This window comes from Echinops telfairi, unplaced genomic scaffold, assembly GCF_000313985.2.
Source record: "Echinops telfairi isolate 266 unplaced genomic scaffold, ASM31398v2 ScPeMD7_1;HRSCAF=3_0, whole genome shotgun sequence".
Lineage (NCBI taxonomy): Eukaryota > Metazoa > Chordata > Mammalia > Afrosoricida > Tenrecidae > Echinops > Echinops telfairi.
Genome location: NW_022103896.1, coordinates 15,434,508 through 15,452,728, shown reverse-complemented (window position 1 = coordinate 15,452,728; position 18,221 = coordinate 15,434,508). Strand labels below are relative to the sequence as shown.

The 18,221-nt window shown below is 52.9% G+C and overlaps 1 protein-coding gene across 1 annotated transcript in view; it reads right to left on the bottom strand.

Moving 5' to 3' along the window:
- The window catches only part of MTSS1 (MTSS I-BAR domain containing 1), a 170,345-nt gene that overhangs the window by 27,194 nt on the left and 124,930 nt on the right, over positions 1 to 18,221 (bottom strand). Inside the window, exons 4-6 of the mRNA XM_045287024.1 lie at positions 8,308 to 8,392; positions 6,154 to 6,245; positions 4,870 to 4,944 (exon numbers count right to left, since the gene is read on the bottom strand). Coding sequence (XP_045142959.1) covers positions 4,870 to 4,944; positions 6,154 to 6,245; positions 8,308 to 8,392 — 252 coding nt within the window. The remainder of the gene's footprint in view (positions 1 to 4,869; positions 4,945 to 6,153; positions 6,246 to 8,307; positions 8,393 to 18,221) is intronic.

The following is an 18,221-nucleotide window of genomic DNA, read 5'->3' as shown; positions in this document are numbered from 1 at the left end:
ACGAAGACCCGGGAAGCCGAGTGAGCAGGACAGATGGAACCCGGAAGCACCAGGGGAAAGGGTAAGGGATGTGATCCAACACTGGCTGGAAGAAGAAGTTCAACAGAAGCAGTGAAGGGGGCGAGGGAGGGAGCAGAGATGCCCCACCGCAAGGCTGGCACAGCATGGTCATGTTCAGACAACGTGAGCAGTGTTCCGGGGGTAGGAGCACTAAAGGGCAACCGCCCAGAATCCCCCTGAGAGAGAGACTGAGGGCAGAGAAGTCAAGAGGGAGCCAAGGGGAGCCCATCAGAGGCCATATTTTAGGAAGGAAAGTGGAAGAGAACCACAAAGCCTCAGGTGAACATGGAGCAGGGAGGGAGCTGGGAACAGACAGAACACTTACCAGCAGTTAACCCTGGCCACGAGACTTAGGGCCCAGGGGGACAGGAGAGTGCAGTGGTTACAGATGCTGGGCTGGGGCAGGATCTCCCCCTGGCACTGAGCTGGGGCAGGAAGCAGACAGCACTTGCCAGGAGGGTACTGGTGCCCACGCTGGAGGCCAATGACCAGAGGAGTATGTGCTGCTCCTCCCACCCTACACCTTCCTGGTGACCCCAGGTGGGTCCCCTCCCCACTCCCCATCCAACACCCGAGGTGTCCCTATCTAACTCCTGTGCCCCGATGGCTCGCAGTGCACACCCACATGGGTCACGGTCTGCACCCCGCTGCTCTATGATCATCAGTGCACGCTCTCTCGGGCCTCACACGGGCGCACCTGCCGCCTTCGGGACTTCAGTCCACACTCTCGGGGGCCATGTGCTGTGTGCTACAGCCTGCGCTGTTGGTGGTGGGCCCTCTCACAGGATGTCACACCACTTCCCCAGGGGCTGGGACACGTGCTCACACAGATCTAGCACCAGGAACCCACCAGCCATGAGCATTTGGCACACTGCCACTCCTCACTCCTGGCCCAGCCCAGGGGTAGCAGGACCCCTGGACATGGAGCCAGCTGCTCACTCTGTCCCTCCTGCCTGCTAAGCTGCTGTAGGCCACTCCAGCACAGTGTTGGCTGCTTGTCCCACCTGCTGACCCACCTGAGTTTTCCCCTCCCTGCCCCCATCTGATGAGAAGCAATGCCGTGTTATCACAGGCACATGTGCCGGCCTGTAACAAGCTCTCCACCTGGCCTGTGGGAAGGCTGTGACAGCATGACTCTATGTGTACCCGCTTGCCACTCTCTCCACACTTGCAACCTGCCCCTGCCCCTGCCTGACAAGGCAGGGATGTGTGTTTAACTGCACACAAACCAGGCCACCACTCCCATCCCCCTGTGTGGGAGATGGTAATAGATGGGTGCCTGCCACCCCACTCCCTCCCAAAAGGAGGTGGTGACCATGTCCCTACTCCTAACCACACCCTCCACCCTACCCACTTGGTGAATGCCACACCCACTCCTGCACCTTTGGATCGATGGCAGACAACAGCCGACACGTGCCCAGCCCATCCTCTGTTGGTTCATATGAGCAGCCAAGATACGTACCCATGTCCTACCTGCCCAAGTGGAAACAGGTGTAGAGTACCCAGGGATGCAAACTAGTGACCAGAGTAGCACACCCACCCTGTCCATCTAGACTTATCAGAACAAAACAAATGAAAAACAGGGTGAAGCTAAATAACATATAATCAACATAAAGGCAATGGTTCCACAGTATCTCAGAGACAATAGATAACTCCCAATCACACAATGAAACAGGACAGGAAACCCCCGAGCCAGTGACCAAAATGCAGGGCCAGAAAACTCCCCTGAGAGCAACAGCACTGAAACTACCCAACAGGATTCAAAGGAATTATATCTACCATCTTCCAACAAATTAGGAAAACAGGGACACAGCCTGAGAAATAATAAAATCAAAGAAAACCAAGACAAAACTCTCTAAGAACTCAGGAAAACGATAGAAGAACACACATGTTAAACTAATTAGGCACATAAAAAATGATACAAAACAGCGAGGACAAACCCAGATTAACACCGAAACAAATTGGAAAGACAGCCGAGTAAAACTGAATCAATTTGAGAAGACAAAATCAGTGAGTTAGAGGACGGATCCCTTTATATCAATCAGAAGTACCCTCAGAAAAAAGAAGCCTAAGAGGTAAGTGGAACAATATCAAAAAGTATGATTTATATGTGACTGGAAAGCCAAACAAGAGGGGTTAAAAAAAAATAACAGAGAAAGTTGTTGAAGATTTGCTGGGAGAAAATTTGCTAATATGAAAGAGGAGAAGATATCCCTCCAAGAAGTTCAACGAATCCCAAATAGGCTAGCTCCCCAAAGAAGATCACCAAGGCCTATAATAAACTTTCCAAAGAGACAGAACCCTGAGACTAGCTGGGAACACAGATGCTACCTACAAAGGAGAACTACCAAGGCTCTGTCTGCCTCCCAGCAGGGAGCCTGGAGGCCCTGGGATGACGTCACAAAATGGAGAGACACCACCCACCACCACGATACATCCTAAATCACTGTGGCAAAAGCAGGTACATTCAGATAAACATCAATAAAGGGATCTGTTGAACCGAGGTCAACTGCATAAGGCATGCTCATGGTTTCCGGAATGAAATACATCTTCCAATGAACAGGTGATATCTGGCAAAGGGTTGGAATCCACTGGATGGGGAGGAGAGTTTCTTTAGCAAAGGGCACTGGCAAAACCGGATCTCCGTTTGGAGAAAAGCAAAACAGGGTCCATGCTTCATGCCACAGAAAAACTAAGAGGGACCAAAGACCTAACTCTAGAACTTACACTACAATGTAAAGACCAAGAAAGGAAACCAGGGTAAGTGGAGGAGCTCTACTCGACGGCAGAAACGGTCTATAAACAAGCGAAAGTACGCAAAACCACAGAAGATGAACTAGACAACTAGGACCTCCTAAAACAATGATGTGCATCAGAAGATGACTCTGAAAACACTGAAGAAACAACCTACAGGCTGGGAGGAAAGTGGCAGTGTGTCTGGTAAGGGACTAATCTCTAAAATTTTAAGAAAACTTCAAAATCCCCCTCCCCTCCAGTAACAGAAACCACAACAAAATCCAATTTTAAAAAAGCAAATGACATGAAAAGACATTCAGGTGGCCAGCAAATACACACACAGAAGAAATCCTCGGAGTCATCTGTCACTAGAGATGAAAATCCCAACAATAAAGAGATACCATCTCAATCTGGCAAAAAACAATGATGGGGGGGAATCAAACCAACCTAGCAAACCATAAACACTGGCAAAGGTCTGAAGATATTAGAAGTCTCAAAACACTGCTGGTGGGATTATAAAATGGTGCAGCCACTGAGAAAAACAATATGGTGCTTCCTTAAAAAGTTAGGAATAGAGATACCATATGCTCCAGCAATCCCAGAACTTAGTCGATATCCTGGAGAAATAAAGCTGCTACACAGATACATGCACACCCATGTTCACTGCAGCATTATGCACAACAGTAAAAAGGCACAACCCAAGTGCCTGTAACAGAGGCGTGGATAAACTAAGGCACATTCGTTCGTACGATGAAGCAACATCCAGGGTCAGAGAACAACGAAGAAACCACAGACCATTTCAGAGCGCGGGAGAACCGGGGGCGCTGTGCTGAGTGAAAGAAGTCGGCACGAAAAGGCAAACATTGCATGAGGTCATGATGATAAACACTGCAGAAGACGTCTACCTACAGAAGCACATTCCTCGACAATGACCGGGGATAGGAGGAGGAGAGGGGGCGGAATCACGAACTACAGCGCAGGCCTGTTGAGTGAAGAGACGCGCATCCAGCACTAAGGGGGAGGTGAGCACACGTGATCCCGGCAGAGGAAGGCACTGGGAGGTGTGCAAGAGTAGAAGGCAACAGAGGGAAATTCTCTTACATGCACAATCCTGCGATCGCAGTCACCACAAACAAGACTCAGTGTGGCTACTTGGGTTGATGTGCAAGCTGCACAGGCGTGGAATGAGTATAGATGGAAGAACACCCCAAAGTTCTCTATCGGTTTGACACAGTATTCATGTGTTATGAAGGAGTCTTTGTATATAGCAGCGCATCCAGAAGCAAAGCTATAAACATTTCTCAGTCTTAATCAAAAAGCCTCGAGGGAATGGGGGGCTGGATAGTCTCAGGGGACACCTAGGTCAACCGGCATCCCGTATCTCATAGAGACAATATCCTACGTCCTACTTTGTTGAGTAGCGACTGGAATCTTAAAAGCTTGTGAGCGGCCATCTACAAGAGAACGATTGGTCTCTCCTTGTCGAGCACAGAAGAGTAAAGAAAACCAAAGAACTCAAGCAAACAATTAGTCTCAAAGGACCAATGGGCTGAACAAGCCACCACCCCAGCTACCTGGAGGCCGGAGCGAGATGGTGCCCCATACCATCACCAACCACTCTGATCCGCATCATAATGGAAGGTCTTGGACAAACAGGGCAAAAATGTGGACCAAAGTCATGAAGACTCAGACTGACTGGTCTGATAGAGACTGGTAGAACTTTAGAGCATGGGCCTCAGACACCCTGCACACCTGGCACTGAGCCTCTCCTTGGGGATCACCTTTGAGCCTGTGCAGTGAGGAAGCAAGCTCTGTGAGGAGCCCCCTCCTCCGAACAATATACCCCACAAACCCAAAACCGCAGCATCTGTCCGAAAACAAAGCCCAGAAGGCGGGACAGCAGGGAGACGGGCATGAGGAGCCCAGCGAGACAGTGGGAGGGGATGTGACACTGAGGGAGCCCCGCTGAAGTCGTGCAACAAGATGCGCACATGGTTGGAAGGGACACTAATTTGCTCTGTGGTCTTTCGCCCGCACCACAGGAAGGTGTGTGTGTGTGTTTTTAAAAGTTACCTTTTTTGGCTTTCTTCTGTAGCTTGAGTGTGTCGGAGGATTTCTTCTTTATCTCTTGGCGTGCTTTTTTATACTCTAAGGGAAATGAGAATATTGAACAATTTGGTTACTTTCTTCAGCAGAACATATGTTAGCAACAGGCATTCTCATCGGTATTATAGACTCAAACACACTGCCCTCCAGTCAGTGTGGACTCGTAGCAAGCCCACAGGGCAGGGTAGAACTGCCTCCGTGCGTTTCCAACACGGTAACTGTTCACGGGAGTAGAAAGCCCCGTGTTTCTCCTGAGGAGCAGCTCGTGGTTTCGAGTTGCCGACCTTGTGGATCACAGCCCAACACGGAACCACTACACCATCAGTATTACAGAAAGCGTAAATCGTGATATGCCATCACCTTTACTAGAATACAGTGTGGTAAGGTCTGACGATCTTTTGCAAAGACTTTTTAAGTTCCTTAAAAAAAAGAGGAGAGAAAGTAAAACTGAAATGGACTTGGGAGTCTTTGGTGACACACAAGTTACTCTCAAACTAATAAACAACAACAAAAAAGGGAAAGAAATAGGAAAATTGCACGGCAGTCCTTCTCTTTTTCTATAAAAACCGCAAATATCGGTTCTAGGAAGCATATCATCAGGGAGTATGTTAATAAAAATGACTCATTTGCCAATGTATTTTTATTCAAATTTTCAGCCAGGAAAACTTGCAACCATCATTTCAAGTATTAGGAAAGATTTTCAACATTATTTACTTCCCCCAAGACTCATCTCCACAGAATGTGACTCAAGAAGAACCCACGAGGGGAGGATGCTGGCCAGGCATTGCAATTAATGAAAGATACCATCAAGATCCTCAACAATTGCCTGAACTAGTCCCAGCAGAGATGGTCTCATCTGCCAGAGGCAATATGCAAAGAGAAGAGCCAGTTCTGGGCAGGTAATACCAGGTCAGCTTGTACCATTACAAGTTGGGTTTGCAAAAGGAGCTGCAATGTCTTATGTAAGAATCTTTGGCACCTAAGTTTTCTATTATAACCCACGTCTAATTCTACAGATCACAATCAACACCACTAACAACCTGACCGAGGCTGCTGAGAGATGCTTCAAGACCCAAACAGAACTGGGCCTTGCTACAGGATCACTTCTGACCTCTTGTCTTCCTGCACTGAAATGCCTACAAGAAATGTGACCCAGATAGCAATGCACCCAGAAACGGCACAAGGCAGCGGCCAACAGAGTCCGCCGCAGCAATCCCCAGAGCTGCATTCTGAGTTACATCTGCCCAGTACCTTTCGCGTGGTCTTTATCCAGCTGGTTCGCCACTTTCTTCCATTCTTCCATCTGTTCTTGAAGGGGGTTGATCAGACAGTCAATCAAAGCACTTGCAGCAAAAGGGGAAGGAAGGAAAGAAAAGGGGGAGTGAGACTTCATCCTTGATGCATATTATTGTATTGTCAGGATTCACATCGGGTATGGAAGTGTCCCTAAGTCACAATGATCTGAAGCAAGAAATATACAATGAGCAGGTGAAAAGGGTGTACCTTACCCCCCACCATCTAGCTCCTGAAACAGCCCTGTCCTGAGTGCGACTCCGATGGCTGTTAAGAAGGTGCAAGTGGAACTGTTTGGAGCGACCTTACTTCCCATGTCCCCGCTTATATTCCAGTCCCCGTGGAACAGGCAAAGTTACAGACCAGTGCGTCACACCCTGGCTGCACAGTAGAAACCGTGTAGAAAGATGCCGAGGTCATACTCAAAGCCCAGCAGAAGCCTTGAGGGGAAGGCTCCAGCCTGACTGTTTTTAAAAGACCTCCCCCCACCAAAAAAGAGACCCACGGGATTCTGACGTACATCCAGGATTATGAGCCTCTGAACTGGTTCGGTCATGGCCAACACAGTGAAAATGGAAGAGGCCCAGGTGAGGCAGAATGATAACTGAAGTAGAAACGTTACAGATCAAAGTCCTGATACGGGCAACTCAGGAGCTGCACGGCGAGCCCTTCAGGAGCCTCGGGGGACTGGATGACTGTGGCGCGGTGGACTGCAGCACACACTCCGAGCAGCAGGGTCGCTGCTGTTTTGGAGAGGGGCACCGCTGTCTCCAACTCTGCCAGTCAAGAGATTTGGGTGTTACGCAATGCACATGTGCTGGACTTGTTTCCTACGAGGGCGACCATGTTTCTAGCAGGGTGTCTACTACACGTAGTCCTCTGGTTGGCCCACGTTGTACAGATCCAGGTCCTTTTGCTGGTTTTATTCTGCCCACCACGGCCGAACCAGGAAGAACTAGTCTGAAGCCTTGGTTTTAATCCGCGCACACACAGAGACTGACTGTGGAGAGGCTTAGAAAGAAAAGAAGGAGGAGACGATTTTCAAGCTTCTGAATCGTGAAGGGGAAGGCACCCTACGGAGGACACGTGTGTAGCAGCACTTTACACGCATGAGCGCAGAGGAAGCAGCAGCCTGTGGGCTCCTGTGACCACGTGCTCTGTGGGCACATCGGTCCTTCTTCTACGAATCCTTCCAAGTGGGGAGCAGTGTCCCCAGCCTCTCTGCCCCAGACAGCCACTGCTTCTGGATGTCACTCAGTCTCTCTGGGCACAAAGTGACCGGCCTTCTGGACAGAGTAGAACTGCCCACAGGGGTTTCTGAACTGCCGGTGAAAAAGAAGATGAGCCCCAATGAGGTGGACTGGCACGGTGGCTACAATAATGGGTTCACACGTCGTGAGGACTGAGAGGGCAGTCCAGCTTGGGGCAGTGTTTCATTGTTGACTGGCTTGCCATGACTGACTCACGAGCCCCTACCAACAACAACAACAACAACAACAGCAACAGCAACAAACATCACAGCAATAGCAACAATCTCTACAGGCGCAGATCGCTCATGGTTCCCCAGGGAGCTGCTGGGTGGGCTCGATCTGCCGACTTTTCATCTAGCAGTCGAGCGCTTAACCATCTGAGCCAGTGGGCCCAAGATTACACGGCAGAACGGGTGGGATTGGAACCCACGTGTGCAGAGACTGCTCCCTACCACGCTCTGCTGCATCTGCTGGCAGCCCTGCCAAGAAGGCACGTAAGCAACCTGCTCTGCACAAAGTTGGACTGTGTGAAACTGCTGAGTTGTGACAGTCTGCTAGGAACCAGGGCCCGTGTCACCGTTTCATTTGGACACTGGGGTCCCCACACCCCCGGTCAGCCCTCGCTGGTCACGTGAAAGCCGACAGGGCAGAAGCTGGCTCTGGAGCACGCAAAGGGTCCTGGGGGCTGGGGGCCAGCTCAGCTCCTGAGCCTGACGGAGGGTGGGGGCCCAGGCCGCTGGCCCTGGCTCTGCCCCACCAATGTCCTGCTTCGGTGGCGGAGCAGCAGGAAGCGAGTGAAGGGGAGGCTGCTGCAGCTGCTTCTTCCGGCTCCACGCTGTTGTCTGGGCGTGGAGCTGCTCACCTGGAGAACTGCCTCAGCTTGGCCTCGATACTGCGGTGCCGCATACACATCCTGGTCAGCGCGGAGCCGATCTCGCGGGTGCCGCCTGGAAAGTGAGAGACAAGTCGCTGTCATGGGTCTTTAACCTTCCACGGGAGAGCCGCAAAACCAGCCAGATGCCACCATGCTGGGAGACCGCAGCCAGCGGCTTCTGAATTCCTGACCCCCCCCCAGGGACCCTAGGGGAAAAAAGGTATTTTATAGCAGGATTCAGTCTAATTGATAGACTTATATTTAAACACACACATACAAACATATGTTCTTATAAATATGTGCACAAATAAATACACACTGCTACAGGTGGTGTTGTGTATATGCACATACCACCACAATAAAAGGTAAACTTACTGTACAATACCCAGATGGTTCCATTCTGATTTTTTAAGTAAGTGTCGAACATGGTGCACATGCAGATTTTTTTTCCAGCCTCCTAACGAGCCTTTGCTAAGATCAAAATAATATCTGATGTGTCAGGAAATGCTGTAGATCCTTTTTTCTCTCCATCTCTGGCAAAGTAAATCTCTTAACATCATCGAGACCAGCTGATAGAACTAGCTCAGCTTCAGGAACACACGTTCCAGGATGCAAGCAGTGCAGAGAACCACTACACAGCGACAGAGAGAGACGCAGACATTTTGGAAACGGCAGGGCAGCATGAGTGGCACAGCGTGCTCCGGCTCAGCTCAGCGCTGAAGTCAGCTGGGGTGCAGTTTGATTTCCCAGAATTCTTGTCATCCTTCCCTCTGCGCACACCCTTTTCTGGGGCGATTCTAGAAGTGTTCCTTCTCCTTTTTAGCAACAATGCTTCAATCAGCATTCATTTTGGGGGGCGGGGGGTGGGGGAGATGGACGGATAGACAGTAAATCGCAACCACAGATGGTAATTGTGCTCTGGAAGACCAGGCATAATGATAAATGCTACGAACACCCGCGGCGTGTGAAACCCGGGGGAGAGTCCAGTGAAGAACTATTTTAGGCCTTCAAGGGAAGGCCACAGGAATGCGAGGCAGGTTGGACCACGCGGAGTTCACAGAAAGCCAAGTCCCTCCTACGAGTACCCTCTCTGCCCTCTCTTCCAGAAACACCATGCACTGCGTCCGGCACAAGTTCCTAGAACCGTGACGCAGGCGATACATTGATATCGAGACAGTGTCTTTATGCAGTCCGAAAAGAGAAGTCTCCTCGGGAAAATCCAACCCCTCCCCTACATCGGGGCTCTCCAACCCCAACCTCAGTCCTTATGGAGCCTGTGCTGTGTGGGGCTGGGGGCAGGGGCCGTCCTGGGCTCTGTTCAATGGTGATGACCGTCATCCTGGCCTCGATCCATAACAAGCCAGGAGTACCCCACCCCCTCTCCATTGTGACCACCCAATGTTGCCACTCCCTCCCACCCCAAAGACGAAGCCAAGTCACTCCAAACCCCCAAAGTCACTGCCACGGAGTGGATTCCAACTCACATCAACCACACAGAACAGGGCAGAATTGCCCCTGACGTCTTCCAAGACAGTAACTCTTTATGGGAGGAGAAAGCCTTGTCTTTCTCCAGTAGACTGGCTGGTGGGTTCGAACTGCTGCCCTCATGGTTAGCCGCCCAGTATGCAACCCATGCCACCACCAGGGCTTCCTCCTCACGTCTCCAGCAGTACCAGTGTTCCTTAGAGGCAAGAACACATCCCTGGTGAGCTGAACTGCTCTGAAAGGCTGTAGGGGAGAATTAAGTGGCACCTGAGGCTGTTTTAAACCGTCAGTGTCTTCAAAACCTTGTCCTGAAGCTCCTGGACCCCCCCCACTCTGAGTACCCCCATAGCCCCAGCGACCGCAGTTCAGGTGGCACAGCCAGCAGAGGGCACTGTCCCCTCAGTATCCACTAGGCCTCTGGGCGCTCCGCTTCTCTTAAAGCTTTTATTGCTTGTAAGCAAGGATGAAGAACACTTTATCCCCTGGAGAAATATAGCCACCTTTTCCTGGGCCTTCATTTGATTAAAACTTAATAACCTCGCCACATAAGGAAACCAGCATCCTCATTCACGGCTGTCGGGAGTGCGCAACAGCACAGTCCTGCAGGAAAATCTGGCCACGTCTAAAAGTTCCCCCTCTACCTTAAGGGACCTGGCGGTGCAGTGGTCTGTTTCCTAACAAACCGAAAGGTCAGCAGTTCAAACCCACAGCTTCTGGGGAGAAAAGTGAGGGAGTGGGCTTCTATAAAGATCTACAAGCCTTGGAAACCCTAGGGGGCAGTTCTACTGTCCTATTAAGAGTGTCTGTCACTATGGGTCAGCGCAGAGAGGAGCGGAGCGGCTGCCGCCTGAATCTTCACGGGAGCACACAGCACCCCTGGTTCTCTCCCCGGCCCTGCAGTTAGCAGCCTTGATGCTCAGCCCACTCTGCCACCAGGGCTCCTTCCAGGAGGATGTCAGAGGACAATCTGGACCCGCAAGCCCATCATCACAAGCTGGCTACATCTGCCCTCCCTCGAGCAGTCTCACGACACGCTCGCATGCAGACATTGAACATTCTGGAAAACAACCTCTAAGAAACCACTTGGGCTCAGGATGGGCCAGACTCTGGCATGAACGCCCCACGCGGATTTGCAGACCCCTGGGTGGCACACACAATGAAGCACTCAACTACAAATACGGCAGGCTCATCATCTTAAGAAGCCCTGGTGGTGCCATAAGTTAAATATCAGGCTGCCCAATCTCGAGGTTGGTTGTTCAAACCCACCAGGCGATCTGTGGCTATCTGCTCCTGTCAAGATTTACACTCTCGTAAATTCTAGAGGGTCACTATCTGTCAGCACATACTCACTCCCTCGGTGGCAGTGGGTTTGGGTTTTGGGGTACCCTCTTTGAGAAGGTTGAGTCAGTTCAAACCCAGCCACAGAAGCGAAGCGTATTCACTTTCTCCCGTTACTGTCGGTCAATCCCGGCCGACCCGTGTGTCACTCAGCCACTCCGTCACCTTTTCAGCCTGCGACCTTGCATTTTCAGCCTGTGACCTTTCAGAAGTCGAGTGCCAGGTGTTTCTTCAGAAGGCCTCTGGGTGGGTTTGAACCATCAACCTTGTTACCAGGAGTGGAATGCTTAACTGACCACACTACTGGAGGACTTGTCAGGAGTCAGAATCAGTTTGTGGGTGCTGTAATAGCACGTTCCCGTAAACTTGGTGGCTTCAAACAACGCAGATTTATGATCTTGTAGTTCTGGAGTTAGGAGAACACCAGGCCCTGTCCATGAGGGGCCCAGAGACTGGCTAGGGCAGGGGGCAGGGGGGTGACCTATAAAGGGGCACTGGGGACAAATCGTGACAGCAAGCCTGTGAGAAGGCATCCTTGCCCCCATCTGACACAGGACAAAACGGAAGCTCACAGAACCCGTCGGTGTCAGAGCCGAGATCCATGCCCTGCTTTTGCCGATCCCAAAGAGACCTTCTTACGAGCTGGAAATATTACTGACCGGGAGGTAAAGTCCCAGCCAGAACAAAACCCATTCATCTTTAGGGCGCAAAGAGGATCCACACAGACAGATACGGAAAACACCCTCCCCCCAGACACCAGTCAATGCTGTCTCCAGACAGTGGTGCCTGTGCCCTGGGGCCCCAACAGTCCCCACCGGGGCAGCCTGGGTTCCACACGCACGGTCGGGGCTAGGCGAGCCCGGAGGACCAGGTGGTGCCTCCTTTCTGATGGACAGGAACTCAGGCTCACACCCAGGCACCTAAAGCATTTGCAGCTCCAACGGTTTGCGTGTGCACGATCCAGGGACATTACTGGGTGCCCGTGGGCACTCATGGCTTGCTAGATGTGTCCCGTGAACCATCCTGACGGAAACCGGGTACCCTTCAGTAATACCTCCACCCCTTCTTCCCCGCCCCGCGCCCCCGGGGAACCAGGCGTGCATGCCGCTCTCTGTTCTGAGGTTCCCCATACAGGGACTCGCGCACTTGTCCTCTTGTATCTTGACCGACTGGCACTCAGCACAGTGTTTTCCAGGTCCGTCCAAACCTGGATGCCCCAGTTGTGGGGACTCTCCTGAAGTAGTTGTGAGTTACATGCGACTTTGTCGGCTGAGTGTGAATCTTCTCCAGACCAATGTTTAAGCTGTATGGTGGATCGAGGCAAGTTGCTTCGGAAGAAAAGGCCACTGGATGGCATGTGGTGGCCACCGCTAGAGCGGGCGGGCGTGGGGACACGAGTGCCCTTCCTGGTTGAGCTCGTGGGGCTGGATCACATCCCGTTTCTCCATCCTCCTGGTGGTGTTTCTGGCCACTGTATGCCATCTCGGAATGTTTGCAACTCCCCATGGGGCTCTCCTTAGAGACGTGAAGCACAAGTCTCCCCGGGCACATCTCTGCAGACTGCGTGGGCTGCATGGAGGGCCGACCTCGGGCATCTCCTTGGGCAGCAGATGGCGGACCCAACCGCGTGCCCGGCCAGCCCCGCCAGCGCGCAGCTGACGCCTGCTGGGGCGACTTCTGCGATGCAGCCTGGCAGCCCTTCAGCCGCCGCCAAGGTGAAAAGACACCTGACATTTCCAGGATCTTGGGCTCGCTGAGCTCAGGGGCAGGGGAGAGGCCATTTCCTCCCACGTCGAAGCTGAACCGTTAGCACCAACCGGCATTTAGGAAATGGTCTGGTTACTGCCACACAGCCAGGGGACGGACGGGTCCCTGCCCTCCTAGAGCTCACAGACACGCCAGCTCATCTCCAGGACAGGAACCGGCCGGTTTTCGTGGTGGCCTCAGAGCTGGGGAAGGCACATGCCAGCAGCACCGGGCTCCTCAGAAGCACTCAGCTCCAGTCTGGCACTAGCAGGAAGCACCTGGCCCAGCTGCAGGAGTGGCAGCCTGCGGCTGCCTGTCCCGTTCTCCTCCGGATTCTTCAGCTGGGCTCCTGGAGGCAGCTGGCTCCCATCAGGGAGACTGTCGTTTTCATTAAAGGTCAACGGAGGTGCTCGGGATGTGAGGCACGCCGAATGAACTGCTTTTCTGGCTTCATCAGCGTTTTATTTTTATCTTCGGGCACAGGACGTGGACTACAGCAGAAGGTGGCACCGAATGATGCTACCACATCTGCTCAGCTACAGAGAAAGGAAGTCTGAAACACCCGCTCCTGATATGACAAGTTACCACCCAGCCCACGGGTCATGCCTATCAGCCACTCCCTTCCCCACTCATTAGAGGACTCTCACCACCACTGTGTCCATGCCAACCCACGATGACATGACACCCCCCACCCCCACCCAGGCGTGTCCGAGTGGAATTGTGCTCTGTAAGGCTTGCAGTGGGAACCTATAGGACAGGGCGTAACTGTGCCTGTGGGTTTCCGAGGCTGTAACTCTAGGGGAGCCTCACGTTTCTTCCACAGAGCAGCTGGTAGTTTTGAACTGCTGACCTCAGGATTCGCAGTCCAACATGAAACCCATGACCTCACCAGGGTTCCTACCACTCAAATCACTGAACAACGTCCAAATCCCTTATACTAGCCCTGAGCATGTTTTTAAAACTATTCAAATGACTTCTTTTAAAAAAAATTTTAAGTGTGATCTAGATCCCTAAGGAGTGACAGTCTCAGAAACCCACAGGGGGTGGGTGCTGTGAGTCAGCATTGACTCTATGGTGGAGAGAGATCACCTGAAAGTTGTTGCAACAAATACACAACTTGGTTTCAAGGCAATGAATGGAGGAGAGAGGGGTGCACAGGTTTGGATGCTACCAGGAGCCTCGGAAGAAAGGCCTGGAGCCCCACCTGACACCCAACTTTGAGGTCAACTTGAGGGCACCTGGGTTTGTTTGTTTGTTAATGGACGAGCAACACAAGTACAGAAGGAAAGAGCTGTACCTATGTCTCCCCAAGGCTCCTCCTGACAGAAGTGGGTAGAGGAGGGGAAAAAAGCCCAACTTGGAAGATGTTCAAAAATAAACCATTCATGTCCCCCACGGAGGAAGCACCGCTTCCTTTTTGTGACAGTGACCCTCCTGAGGCCTCGGGGAGAGCAGAGCGTGCGGCATGTCCTGTTCACACCCATTCCGTTCCACCTCCGAAACGGAAACCCCTGCTGGTGTTTGGGGGGACAACTGACATGAGGAGCTTGTGGAACATCAGGCCAAGTAGGGAGACGTGCGGTGCCCGCCCACGGATCTCCTTCTCCCAGCCCATCTCGGCCTCCCTCTCTCACTTAGCAGAGGCAATCAATCCCACCACCTCCTGGCAGCCCCAGGATGGTGAACCTGGAGATGCTGGCTGGCAGGCAGGAGCTGTGCTCCTCTTCTTTTGTTGCTGCTGGACCAGCAAGGTGAGCAGGGCGGCTGATGCCCCTGCGGGGAAGGCCGACTGGGAGCAAGAATGTCCAGGGCTTTCTGGACCTTGGCTCCCGATGGAATGGAGGCTGGATGGGAAGTGCTGGGGTGGCTGGGTGTCAGTCAGCAGGAGACACCCCACATCTGTCCCCTGAACTCCCACCTCGAGAGTCTGCCTCCACCTCACGGACCACTGGAACTAGGACTGAGCAGCTCCAGGGCACCCAGGGGGCCTGGTGGCCTTGGTTTGTGGACATTCTTCAGGTGTGGACCCAGTTCCCAACTAGGCTGCAGGCAGCAAATGCCTGAACATGAGAAGCAGCTCTGAGGGGCAGGAAAGCAGAACTGGGGGCCAGCTACAAGGTCCCTGTGCTTCAGGGCGGAAGAGGAATGGCTCAGCATTCATCTCTCCCAAAAGGATGTCCTGTACCAGGGCCCCGAAAGGGAGGACTTGAACCCCCTCTCCCAGTCCTCCACCCCCGCCCCCACTCTGCTTCTAATGGTCACCAGGGAAATCCAAGTCACTGAGGACACCTGCAGGGGCAGAGTCCAGCTGAGGAAGCTTACTGCCCTGGACTTAGCCCCTGTCCTGAGCCAGACTTCCTTGAGCCAGCTGCCCACCTGCAAACAAGGAGAGTGCATCCCAGGGCCTGGAGAACAAGAAAGCTGGGTGCGGCAGACACCCCTGGGGCAAGGCTCTGTGTGTTGGAGCTCGGGGCAGCAGGAGGGCCCTGTTCCCCCTCAGACTCCCCGTCTCATCCCTGGGACACTCATGGGGCCTTTGGTGCAGACAGGTGCACTTGGCGAGGGCTTTTCTATTCTACTGGGAGGAGGATGCGCTGAAGACTCCAGAGCACTTGCAAATATCGACAGGGGGATAGGATAGCAGGAGCGAGGGAGGGGAGGGAAAGGAGGACACCGGGTGATTCAGGAGGTCCAAGTGTACCCTCACCCCACCCCTACCAGTTTCCCACTGCTCTGACTCACGGTGATCCTATGCCCAACAAGGGAAGTGTCGTCGGGTCCCGAGCCATCTTCCTGATCCTCACCCCCGCACCCAGGGGGGCCTTCCAACCCGGGTGGCTCACCATCAGGTTGTGATCCCGTCTGGCTAACTTTCAGAAGTTCATCACCGGGCCTTTCTCCCAAGCCTCCCCGGGCACACATGGGCACAGCTGTACTATCATTAGTCCTGGGCTTCATGCCTCCTGAGTCAGTGCCCACCATTATTGTGCACCACTCTGTGGGTGACAATCATATCTGAGTGCCCCACCCCCAATCCCAAGGTTCCCCAGGATAGAAAACCAGTAGGTATTGCTGTGCATTGTGTACATATGTACGTAAGAACGTAAACCAGGCGTCCTCAAACTTTTTAAACAGGGGGCCAGTTCACTGTCCCTCAGACCCGTTGGAAGGCCGGACTATAGCTTAAAAAAAAAACAACTATGAACAAATTCCTATGCACACTGCACATATCTTATTTTGAAGTTAAAAAAACAAACGGGGCAAAAACACCTGGCGGGCTGGATAAATGCCCTCAGCGGGCCGCATGTGGGCCGCGGGCCTTAGTTTGAGGATGCCTGACGTAAACACACACACACAGAAGAAAAACCCAGAGAGCGTTGGGAAAAGCAAAGCAGATTCTCTTAACAGTTGGACAGTGGCGCTCACTCTGAGCTCCCAGGAGAGGGCAGTAAGAAAGTCTTTGTAAGAATCAAACGCCCTCACACAAACCTACTTAGTCCACTGGGGGTTGGGGGCGGGGAGTGGACACAGGGACAGCAGCACTGGCCCCCCAAAGCTGTGCTCTCAGAAGGAGGCCCGCCTGTTTTGAGATTCAAGACCCTCAAGGGGCGAGGGGGCAGGTAAATGAGAAGCTAACGAAGACCCTTCAGATCCATGCGCAGGTGACCAGCCTGCCTTGCAAACAGGGTTAAACCCGTGAACACCTACTACGTGCAAGGCAGCACACATGACAAGTGCAGGGAGCGTCTTCTTCCCTGTAAGACTGAGAAAGGGGAGGGGCCGAGATGGTGAACAAAGACCTGCTCCTCTTCAGACAGGAGGCGGATCTGGACCTCACCAGTCCCCGTTAGGATGGAGCAGGGGCCATTAAAACGCTCACAATATGCAGAGCATATTTTTTTGGCAGATAATTACCAACAATCTCAGGAAGCCCAAGCCCCCTTCCACGCTCTTAGAAACGGCTTTGCAGGCCATGGAGCCGTTGCCATGACAACAATCACTCGGCTGAATGTAAAGAGGGACAAGGGACCTGACAACGGGGATTCTCAACAGGAAGCCCCAAGATTCCTTAAAGCCACTTGCTAAAAACCTTCAGTGTCCGGGGGTTAGAGAACCGCAAAGCTGAAGGAGCCCTCGGGGGTAGGGGGGGCAGAAGGCGGGGAGAGACCTGGCTTAAACCACCATTCGACTCCGCTGTTCCTTCCCCCTGCACGGCACGTCTGGAGGAGAAGGCAGGATGCTTTCCTCAGAGATTCTCCGGAGGGCAGGCAGGGTGGGTACAAAGAGGGGAAGGACCTTCCCCTTGATGGGTGGCGCAGAACACACACCCAGAGGCTAACCAAAAGATGGAAGGGTAGAATCTACACCAAAGCACTCGGAATAAAGGCCTGGCCGTCTCCTTCTGAATTACCAGTCACTGGGAACCCTGTAGGGCACAGTTCTGCCGTGATATGCATGGGGGCACCACGAGCCAGAGTTCATTCCTGCTAAGTACACGGCGTGGCCCAAGTGCGCTGTGCTCTCTGACCATGGCGGCTGGATGGAACCAGAGCAGAGGCTGGATGGAACCAGAGCAGGGTGGCCAGGCAGCTGCTGTGAGGTCTTGAAAGCAGCGTGGGCTTTTGACCCTTGCCCTTAAAGACCACCCAGAAAGCCACCCTCGTTCGTGTTCCTCTATCTAGAAACAGCTCCAATGGCCTGGTGCCTGCCAGCAAACCGCTGGAAGGCTGCGTATGACAGGCGGGATCGAGCACCTGGCCTTCAAGCACCACAGAGACGCACAGCACCTGGTTTCCCAGGGTCAGCGCTGCAGCACGTCATCAAGGATGCTTCTCCCGGGATGCACGGCCCGGGGCTGCCAGGTAACTCAGAGAGGAACACATGTGTGTAGACTGGAAGCCAAGAGTGGATATGAGCCACATGCACCGGCCCCCACCCCACTTCTCACCCATGTGCAGCTGGGGGTGCTTAAGGAAGCACCCAAATCCAGCGACGCTGAGAGGTGACAGGTGTCTGGGGATGCCCTGCTGCCCATGACCTTCCAAGCGCCCCACATACATGTGTCAAGTCACCCTGAGCGGAGGCTGGTACTCAAGGCAGCCTCTTATTCATCATGTAAGAATAAGACAAGGTGGGCAGGTCCAGACCATGACCCACTGTAGAGGGGCGCCCAGGTGGCACTCCAGGCAAGCACTGGGCTGCTAACTGAAAATGACTGGGGTGGGTGGGGCAGTCTGCTTCCATAGCAATCAGTCTAGAACACTCGATGGGGTATAGCAATCAGTCTAGAACACTCGATGGGGTATAGCAATCAGTCTAGAACACTCGATGGG